Source organism: Penicillium lagena, assembly GCF_028827675.1.
Source record: "Penicillium lagena strain IBT 129212 chromosome Unknown utg000001l_segment0_segment0, whole genome shotgun sequence".
Lineage (NCBI taxonomy): Eukaryota > Fungi > Ascomycota > Eurotiomycetes > Eurotiales > Aspergillaceae > Penicillium > Penicillium lagena.
The window spans coordinates 3,948,224-3,958,674 of NW_026623222.1; the positions used below are offsets into that span (position 1 = coordinate 3,948,224).

Here is a 10,451-nt window from a genome sequence, read left to right on the forward strand (position 1 = left end):
TGCATCTAACAGCGTTTCCTCAACCGATGGCATCTGATTCTCTACGGTGCACAGTCGATGATGTGTATAAGACGTAGTACCCAGTGGGGGTGGTAATGATTAAGTTTCGCCGCTACTAACATTAATGCAGTCACTAGAGAATCGAGGTTTTATAATCAAGTACAAGCTTGTGATGCCAACTACGCTAACACTACCCAAGAAACAAGTATTGTCGGAAAAATGCGGGACCGCTCATCCTTCCCTGCGAGAGGGCAAAACATCATAAATGGAGTAGCTACCACGCTTCTCTCAAATCCCATTTTGCAAACTCAGGAATCTAACAACGAGCAAGCAGCTACCCAAGCAATGCGACGTTGAACATAGTGATGATATTATCTACAAAATGGCAATCGTCGAGCTCAAATCAACAGATTATTTAAAACTAACTTAATAGAACATTAAAACATAATGAACGAAAAAAAGGAAGAAATTTTAGTGGCCATGTTGATTTCGGCCGGTAGGAGTTGATTAATTGTATAGGAACTAGACTTCGTCGTCACAGCTTGGTAGGCATCGCACATTTATCCCACGAGATGAGCGTACGCAAGAATAGATGTTAGATATCCCTCTTTTATTCTCTCGTCTTGCGTTACCTAACTGCCCAAAGTTCGCGTGCGAATCTGCTTACTGCCATATTCGAAAACAGATTCCCCCGTCTACACTTGCGAATTGTTTCCCGAACCCTGTCTTGAAACGCCCTAATCTACATGTGGTTACTTTCAACCACTCCTGCTTAGTGGTATCGTATCGCCTGTTAGTATCGAATGAGTCATTGTAAGATACTGTTAGACTCCATAGAATCTTGTAGAATGTTCCTAACAAACAGTCCAAACATTGTGCAAGATCGCCACCTGTCGTCTTCTACTTCCTCCGCAGCCTTCGTGAACATCATTACCAAAGTGGCGGAGTTGATCTAGAATCATTGCCTAAAGAGCGAGAAACATGGCCCGCCTGTTGGATCTTCCAGATGAGGTGATTCTAGAGATCATTGACTACCTACAAACAGACACTAAGCAAATCAAATTGCCATTCTATGGGCTTGGAGACGCGTACCGCTATGCCATCAACCATGATCCATCACAGAGAGTTAAATACCTGCACTCTCTTTTACTCGCCTCCCGCCGCTTGAACAGTCTTCTAACGCCAATATTTTATCGTGATATCTTTGTCCGTGAATACTGTCGCGTCGGCGAGAAGATCCCGCTAGAGCAGCTGAAGTGGAGTCTGGAGAAGAACCCGAGTCTCCAGGAACACATCGTTTCAGCAATCATTCCATGTGCCAGCTACCACTCTATTCGTGATATCTTTCATGCCTTTTGGTTCACCAACATACAGACCCTTACCATTCACGGGTTTCAGGATTGGGAGCCCATGCAATTTGAAAACAACTCACATGTTGGCACCTCGCCCGTGGAATGTCTGCGGCTGGTTAACTGTGGGGCGCATGAGGAAGCTTTAGGCACTGTATTAAGCTGGCCAGCAGCTTTGAAAGTACTTCACTACGATGCCGAGCAAGGCGAGTGGGAGGGCCATTATGGAGATGAGCCAGCTAAAAGCTGGACATGTGCTGCTTTTGTGCGCACACTGCGATCACAAAGGAGAACGCTGGAAGAACTAACGATGACAAGGCCGTGGCTTGATCATGAAGGATTGGGCAATGGACCTCGCATTGATCTAAGCGAATTCACAGCCCTTGAAACTCTACGCATTTACCATGTCTTTCTCTGTGGGTGGGACGATCCGTCTGGGGTCTGGAAAGGCTTACCTCATAGTCTGGAAGTGTTAGAGGTCTTTTACGATGATGGCGACCTTACTCAATTTTTGTGGGAGAGTGACGATGAGCCGTACGATACTTTTCTTCTTGATTTAATCAGGCATAAGAGGGCGCATCTTCCACATTTACGCACGGTGACCATCTACTCGTTTGACAACGTCTATGATCCTGAAAGAGAAGAGGATCTGCCCGCAGGACTCTGGACGCTGCCGTCTACACTGGCGCGCGAGGCTGAAGCCGCTGGTATAAAGCTGGATGTGTGGCTGGGAGTTCCGGATGCTCCAAACTTCGAGGAAGCTGACGTTTTCGGGTCACTGAAAATTAGTCAAAACGAACAGTCTAGTCGATCCAAGCAAAGAGTGGCGGCTAGACTGAGCAGTGTACCACAACACAATTTCTCCCAGGAACCTTCAGCAGGGAGGGTCAAGGCCTACGGACGCTATACCCAATTGCAGTTCTAAGCTGAGTAGATGATATTGTCAAAGCTGCACTACACACATATATTTGATGCCCATCAAGAACCAGCAATAACTAGGGAATCGCCACAGCAGAGATTTCTGCTACAGCTTGTGTCAAATACCCCTCCACAAGTCCAGATATACCCTAGACAATACACATGTACAAGCCACAAAGAGCGGCCGTGCTAAAGAGTATGTTATAAAGTCATTTCACAGGGGAGTGCGCATTTTGAGTGCGAATGATGGTAACCTGCGAAGATACCCTGATCTGCACACACCTTTCGACACTCCAAGTTCCTCACCTGGTTAGCAATATCCCCAAGTCGATCAATAACTTCCTTGTTGCTATCTTAAAGCAAGGACAGCATACGAAATATTCATATCCTCATAAAAACTCCTTGATAAACTGCTGCGTCCTGCGCAGGTTGTGATGAGGGATTCGCGAATACAAGTGGTGAACCGTCTGGAATTGAGACAGACCCGCCATAGAAGAAGTCCAGCCACACGGGACAATCCACGTCTATGGTGGTCTGGAGAATTCGCTGGGGGAAGGGTCGAGAGGGTCCAGATCAGCTATGGACATAGCATAGTGAGAGAGTGTGATCTGCACATGCAGCAGTGTAGTAACCATGCGAGAAATAAGAACAAAGGCAATCTAACTCTACGCGCCTCTGACACGAAAATTCTACTCCCTAGGTGCGTCTAATTTACTCAGTCTCAACTCAGAGAATGTACCGTTGACATGTCAACAAAAACTGGCCGTTTTCAGCCTCATCCAGCACCAAGTGGCCGAGCAGTAACTCGGCCAGCTCATCTTCCTTGGTCTAGTGGTCATGATTTCCGCTTGTCATTAATACCGATAAGCGCGGGAGACCGGGGTTCGATTCCCCGAGGGAGAGTCATCTTTTTGCCCACCACACTCAACGCACCGACCCTTGAATTAGTTTTTGGAATCCTTCGAAACGACCTATGAATGAAGACATGCGACTGCGGCAATGACTCAAGGTCTGCGTGGCGGTGCATCCCTGCCGATCTGTACTACTACGAATCCGCCAACCAGCGGGCACCAGAACAGGCAACGACGACCGAAAATGACGGTGAGGCTGAAAAGTGGATGAAGGACGAAAATCCGAGGCTCCAATGACAGATATAAAAGAAGTCCTTTTTTTTTTTCTCCTTGACTTCGTTCACGGGAGATTTCTCCCGGTCTTCATTCATAATATCTTCTAGGGCTGCATACACAAACGGAAAAGGCCTTGTACATTCTCTCTTTTTCCGTTCTCTTTCAGGAAGATAGATTCATTACTTCTTCATACCTCTCATCTCCCACAGCCAGACATCATCATGGCCTACAACCGTACCGAAACCAGCCCGGGGGGCCAGCCCTTCTCCCCAGACACGGCCATGCTTGAAGCGCTGGTACCGGGATACACCCTCATTGCTCGTTTTTTTCTATCCTATCTCCAGCTCGATCTTTCCTTCTACCTCCAGATAATGGTCGGACTAGCCGTCTTCAGCGCGTCGATCCGCTACAGCATCAATCAGCTCTCGGGCCTGTTCAAGGAGTACCTCGTATCAACGGCCGAGATCCGGCTCGACGATGAGATCTTCATGTATTTTATGTACTGGATGTCGCGACAGCCGCACATGAAGCGGACAAACCGGTTCGTAGCCGGTGTGAAAATGAGCGGCTACTACGACAGCGACAGCGACGACGACGAAGACGACGGGTTCGGTGATAAATTCTCAGATGATGAAGACGATGACTCTCGACCATCACCCGCTTCCCGATCGTTCGATGACTACTGGGCCAAGGTCATCAGTCGGGATAAGTACAAACAGCTTCGCTTTACTCCGGCTCAGGGGCGGCATATCTTCTGGTACCAGGGCCAGCCGATCATGCTCGAGCGGAGACACCAGTCCGAGACCACGCGGTGGGTGTTGAATAATGAGAAGGTCTATCTATCGTGTCTCGGCCGCAACCCTGCGGTGCTGAAAAAGATGCTTGCCGACGCGCAGCAGGCCTACGTCGAGCGCGATGGTAACCGCACCATCATCTACCGCGGCCAGCGGTATAACTCCGGCAACTCGTTTAACTGGGTCCGGTGCATGGCGCGCGCGCCGCGCCCGCTGTCAACTGTTGTTCTGGAGCAGGAGCAGAAACAGGCTTTCATCGATGACATCAAGGAATACCTGCACCCACGTACTCGCCGCTGGTATTCTAACCGTGGGATTCCCTATCGCCGCGGATATCTTCTCCATGGTCCGCCTGGCACGGGGAAGACGAGTCTCTGCTTCGCTGCGGCGGGTCTGTTGGGCTTGAGGCTCTATCTCCTCAACTTGAACTCCAGAGCCCTCGATGAAGACAGCTTGATGTCCTTGTTTGCAGAACTACCGCGACGGTGTATTGTCCTGCTGGAGGATGTCGATACCGCAGGAATCACCCACAGCCGGGGCAAGACGGCTACTGCCAAAGACCCCTCCAACGCCGACGATCAGCAACGCCCTCCCGATGAATTGATCAACCCAGAGCTCTCCAGTGATGAGACCGAAAAAGACGGCATTACACTCTCCGGTCTGTTGAACGTCATCGACGGCGTCGCTGCCAGCGAAGGCCGGATTCTGGTCATGACCACCAATCACGAAGATAAGCTGGATGCAGCGCTGCTGCGGCCAGGTCGAGTTGACATGAGCATTGCGTTTGGCTTCACCAGCCGCGCCGATATCGAAGAGCTCTTCGGCTCTATTTACATAACCATGGAGCGTGATCTTCCACGCATGTCCCCGGCTCGACGTCTGAGCAATAGCTCAACCAAGTCTGCATCGACCTCGAGTGACACAGTGGTGGTGGAGAGGCCAGAGCCCAAGAAGGAATTTAATGACAAAGAGAAAGAGGACCAAAAAGAAAGGGCAAGCAGGGAGCTCCAGCGACGTCTCGAATCCTTGCGCGCTCGTATCAGCGTCCTGGCGTCGGAATTTGCCTCCATCATTCCCGACGGCGAGTTCACCGCCGCTGAGATCCAGGGGTACCTTCTTAATCACAAAGGTATGCCTGAAGAGGCAATTTCGGGTGCTGAGGCCTGGGTACAGAGTGTGCGAGAGAAAAGGCGCACGCGGGAGGAAAAACCGGTGTAGATGTTTATGATATTTTAGTCACGATAAAGATACCCAGAAAATTTGTTTTGTTTGCAGTTGCTCTTTGGTTTCTGTCATTTTCAAGTAACAATAGTATCAGATCAGCAATCATGAATTATGCGAGAAAATGATACTTGTAGGGGAGCTTGTTGGAGGAGTTCGGATCTTTGAAGGCTTCGAGTACGAGTCACGTTCCCTCGCCAAACCCTAACTCGTAGGCCAAGATATCAGAAACTTCGCCTCCTAGAAGTCTGTGCGAGAGATTATTATAAATAATTAACTCCATTGGACGGGATCAACCCAGCCCATGCAAATATTTGCAAAAGTATAAAACATCAAACATTGCCCACAATCAAGCAAGGGTAATGCTGGTGCCATCAACAATAATGTTCGCGGCATATGTACACCTCTCATTCCGAGCAGTGACATTGCCACAGAAGCCATGGAACACCATCTCCTGGCCACAGCCACAAACAGTCCCACCGCCAGGTGATGTTAGCCCGTACGCGCCGGTCTGGACCAACTGAACGCCACTCCGAGTGTAAGGCCCGGTAATAGAGCTAGCAGTGGCATATTTCACACTATACTGCGGATCCGTAAAGCAATACGACGAGTAGAAAAGGAAATAAGTATTGCCATGGAGGATGAGGTTTGGCGCTTCGACAAGCGGTCCGTCGTCCGCCGTGCGGTCGAAAATCTGCACTGCATTGCCCACGGGCGTGACGCCGTCGGCTGCGACTTCCTGCAGCATAATGGGAGTCGGGACGATGGGATCCACCATGTTGTTGCAGTCGCCGCCATGCCCGATACTGTTGCCGTCTACCTTGAACACCACGTATCGGGATCCAGTTGAGTCCCGGAATCCGGATGGATCGATTGAGCCGCCCTGGTCCAGACGGCACGAGAGCGGCGTGTTGCTGGGCACGTAGGGGCCTGCTGGGGCGTCGGCGATTGCTGTGCCGACGCAGTGGTGTGGTGAATCGGAGGCAGCATCGCCTGAATAGTACATGACATATTTCCCGTCATCCTAGAGTTATATTAGACCTTTTCTTTCCTCATGCTTTCGAGGGGAAAGACTCACGCGTTGAACCACGTCCGGGGCCCAGTGCTGTTGGTCAAGCTCCCAACTCGCTACTGTTGGCAACGCCTCGATATCCAGCAGCGTCCATGTTTTAAAGTCCGTCGAATTGGCAACCTGGATGCGGTGGCCATTACCGTTTGTGCCAAAAGCATACCAGACACCGTCGGCGGCCTTGAGGAAGCTTGGATCCGGGAAGTCGAGGTCAATGGCCATCCATGGGCCATTGATTCTCTTGACTGGCCCCGAGAGGGCAGCCGGAGAGAAAGCCAGGGCGATGGTAGCCCATGCCAATGGTGAGGTGAAGGACCGCATTATTGCTTGATACTCCTTCTATATGGCGGAAAGCTCCACGCTGGGGATCGGCTGCTGGAAGCAGCCATGAAAGAGGGAAGAGGTGAGTGTTTATATACAAATTCCGGGGCTAGTGACGCGAAGAAGCGGAAGTGTGTTATGTCGTATCCTAAGCTCGCATTAGTAGGCTCTGTTTCGGGGGGAGGGGGCGCGCCTAGGACGATCTGCCCTCGACCCGAAATAGATGCAGCGTATTCATAATATGTACGAAATTCCGCTAGGTGGATTCTGACAGGCTGCGCGAAGATAAACACGTATAGTTCCACCACTTGAGCTACTTTGCATATAACTACAGTTTATTTGAACCACGCATCCTTGTAGGCAGCAGATGCGTGCATGGGCAGGCCTGGTAGCCGAGTGCGTACCGAAGGCGTCCTTTGTTGGTAATTTTGTCGGGACAACTAACAGTCCGTTCCGGAATCATATGTCCAATAGGTTTTGGGGAATTCCTGTATTATTAGGGGTTTCATTTCCTGTTACTCTATGGCTAGACCTCAATGGACTTCAATGTAGGGCTGGGTAATTCCGCAACCCGCAGGGTGAAACCATCGAATGCTGCATGCAAAATGCGAGACATCGATTGGTCCACACTAGCTGCGATTCACACTGTCTGTGTACATGCAAGCTGTGGGGGTGTCAACTCTGCGGCCGGAGGGTTTATTTTGTTTGGAATGCGCGGATGGAGCCAAGACTCCAGGGACCGAATGCGGGTAGGACGTGTTGGTGCCGGCTGTCAGAGACATGACCCAGAGACATGACCCCGAGACAGGCAAGCAAGGGCGGTGCGGTGTCTTGCAGTAGAAATTATCAAATGTCGCTAAGCTGCGAGAACAACCTTTCCAAATTAGGAGGCAGGCTTTCCCCGACGTCCTGGAAGCATGCGCCGCCCTTGATCGCCAAGACATTGTTCAACTGCCACCGTCGTGCACGGCACATGGCTGTCCTGACAGGAGTGGCATGTCTCAGCAGTCAAGCACATTGCTAACAATAATCCAATGGGCAACACAAAGTCATTGCTAGAGATACCACAATGCTATCGTCCTATAAACCTGAAAATAAACACCCCAAAGGAAGTACCTTGCCAAAACAATGTGGCCACCGCTTTCTGCTTAGGGAAAGTGATCCGGAAACGAGCGGGGAGTCGTATCGCGGCTCTAACCTCTCCACACCCGGGATCCATGTCGGTCTAAAAATACGATCGTCGGACAGACTACTACTATTCACGATTCGAATTCGAAGAATTCGCCCCTTTTACCCCGTTACACCCTTTCCACAACAGTACTATGAGGACCGAAGAGGTGCATGTATGACCCAACAGCTGCTTTCTTTGAACCCTTTTTCGGGAAAATGTAAACATTGGGAGCCGAAGAGGCGAGGAAGGAGACTACGTTGTTGTACCCCGCATGGCAGTTGCATCTTTACAATATCGGGCCATCCCGTGGGGAAAGACTCGCTGAGTGACCCTGCCTTGGTTACATGTAGAGTGGGAATCGATCCTCGGCAGCAAGGGTGGCGAGGACAGCAAGGGTGGCGAGGACAACAAGGCTTTGCAAAAGAACAAGCTTTGATCAATTGATATATTATTACTACGAGTCATACAATTGGGATTCAACGTGAGAAAGTAAAAAGAGATGCTACCGTACCTCGTATGGGTGAATGTACATGGAAGTATAGCAAAACTATGAACAATATCTTCCCACGCCCAGTAAACAAAACGCCAATATGCAACCCTGTACAAATCCACTAACATATTCATAACACACCTCATCGCCTAAGCAGCCACATCTCAAAAGGCATGCCACGAGGCTGTTTTCTGCCATCGCGGTCTATCGAGAAGAGCACGGGCTCGAAATCGCACACCGAAGCATACTGCCGTACCAAATGGCGCCAGTAACACGACTCCGCAGCAGGGGTGAGATAGCGGTCACGGAAAGTGCGCACAGCGTTGTTAGCTATACGCTCCGCAACCTCCGGGTGATCGATCAAGTAATCAATCTTATGTGGTAAATCCGCAAAGTCACGGTCCACCTCGACGTAGTTCGCGTCCGGGCCCGACGAAACCAGCGCAGCATGATGCGCCTCACGCCATGCGAGGGGGTGCGATATAACCACGGAGCGGCAGTTCAGCAGGTACTTACCCCGGCCGGAGAAACTGCGGCCCTCGGTGTGAGCGAGGAACATGTAGCGGCAGTGGTCCTCGATGGGCAAGAGGTTGTAGCGGAGATCATTCTCGTCGTCCCAGTCGATGACGCGCACGCTGGCCCAGCTACGGCCCAGGGAGGATTTGAGCAGCTTCCCGCGCACCGGCGGGTTTGTTGCCAAGCTGCCACGCCAGACGAGCTGCTTCTTCTTGTCCTGGAAGCGCAAGCCGGGGATAATAGTGCCTTGTGAGTCCGTCTCGCCATCGTCAATCGCCGCAATACGCCGTCTCACTTCGTGGTATGGACCTATCTGGACCTCGGGCCAGGCCCAGTATCCAAAGTCTGGCATCAGCCACACAGAGTCGTCGGAGTCGCGTTTTGAATATGCCCAGATAGGCGCCAAACCCGTTGGCTCGTTGTCAAAGTCCTCCGTCGTGAAGATGAACTCGATACTGGGCAGCAGATGGCGATCAGGGAACGCCATGAGGGCACGGTATAGCGAGTTCAACGTGGCGTGTGCTCGAGTCGCAGTAACGGGCATGGCTGCAAAGTCGACGATATAGAGCTAAACAATGAAAGACGCAATCAGAACCGGTGACCTGACTGCCCATTTGATCTCGTTACATACCTCTCCACGATTAATAATCCCTCGTACCATCCCATCTTCCACATTTCGAGAATCCAAGTCTTTAAACGTGACTTTATTCTCCGTCCTTAACGAGGCCGACTTATCAATCTCAACAAAGAGTTTCGGGAACGCAGCGCGGCATTGCTCCTCCGAAAGACCGTGGTTATTTCCATCGCGCTTAACGATAAATTCCCAGCTCTCGTTTCTTAAGGGTGTATGTAGCAATGATGGGCAATGTGGTCGAGGCTCGGAGTGAGAAGGTGTCTTGATGATATATTTGAGGGCCACGTCGCTGTGTTCGCGGCCGAAAAGGAGGAATGTGAGGGCGAAAATTGATGTCAAGGCGCCTGCAACGATAAAGCGGATCGAAGCTGAGCTGTTTCGTTGTGCGAACATTGTTGCGATTTCTAGAATGGTCGCTGGAATGGAACTGGGTATCCGGGAATGTCAGATCTTCTGTCAACGCGGAATGGAGGCACTATGCAGATGCAGAGACAATCAAAAAGAAAGTATTCTCTCCCCATGAGATTGGAGAATTATTGTCTCGTGTTCTCTGTGAGTTGGTTCATGTCAGATGTACAACGCTTGAGGCGGCGGGTGTCAACTCCGATTGTTTCCACGGCAACGCAGGGATCCCAACTGAAGACGCCATAGTTATCTACAACACCGTACGAGTGACTAACTGAATTTGATGAAATTCAATCCCTAGTATACAATGATGTATTTCTATTTCTCGCAATCCAGAGGACGCAACCGAGATGCTCATCCCGAAAGTAAAAAAACAATCAATAAGCACAACTGCCATCCGGCCGATTCTATAATCCCAAAGAGATCAAATTATGTA

The 10,451-nt window shown here is 50.5% G+C and overlaps 5 protein-coding genes across 5 annotated transcripts; 2 read left to right on the forward strand and 3 right to left on the reverse strand.

Moving 5' to 3' along the window:
• Window positions 1-981: 981 nt before the first annotated feature.
• Window positions 982-2,274, forward strand: N7510_001734 (uncharacterized protein; the record flags this gene model as incomplete). The annotated part of the gene is made up of 1 exon (XM_056973661.1): window positions 982-2,274. The coding sequence occupies one exon, from the start codon at window positions 982-984 to the stop codon at window positions 2,272-2,274; it is 1,293 nt and encodes a 430-aa protein (XP_056838778.1).
• Window positions 2,275-2,468: 194 nt separating this feature from the next.
• On the reverse strand, window positions 2,469-2,902 carry N7510_001735 (uncharacterized protein; the record flags this gene model as incomplete). The annotated part of the gene is made up of 3 exons (XM_056973662.1): window positions 2,469-2,616; window positions 2,642-2,844; window positions 2,882-2,902. The coding sequence occupies 3 exons, from the start codon at window positions 2,900-2,902 to the stop codon at window positions 2,469-2,471; spliced, it is 372 nt and encodes a 123-aa protein (XP_056838779.1).
• A 713-nt stretch (window positions 2,903-3,615) lies between these two features.
• On the forward strand, window positions 3,616-5,406 carry N7510_001736 (BCS1 and AAA domain-containing protein; the record flags this gene model as incomplete). The annotated part of the gene is made up of 1 exon (XM_056973663.1): window positions 3,616-5,406. The coding sequence occupies one exon, from the start codon at window positions 3,616-3,618 to the stop codon at window positions 5,404-5,406; it is 1,791 nt and encodes a 596-aa protein (XP_056838780.1).
• A 352-nt stretch (window positions 5,407-5,758) lies between these two features.
• On the reverse strand, window positions 5,759-6,799 carry N7510_001737 (glycoside hydrolase family 43 protein; the record flags this gene model as incomplete). Its single annotated transcript, XM_056973664.1, has 2 exons — window positions 5,759-6,433; window positions 6,488-6,799. 2 exons carry the CDS (start codon window positions 6,797-6,799, stop codon window positions 5,759-5,761), a joined length of 987 nt encoding a protein of 328 aa, XP_056838781.1.
• Window positions 6,800-8,602: 1,803 nt separating this feature from the next.
• Window positions 8,603-10,003, reverse strand: N7510_001738 (uncharacterized protein; the record flags this gene model as incomplete). Its single annotated transcript, XM_056973665.1, has 2 exons — window positions 8,603-9,544; window positions 9,608-10,003. 2 exons carry the CDS (start codon window positions 10,001-10,003, stop codon window positions 8,603-8,605), a joined length of 1,338 nt encoding a protein of 445 aa, XP_056838782.1.
• Between the last annotated feature and the right edge of the window lie 448 nt (window positions 10,004-10,451).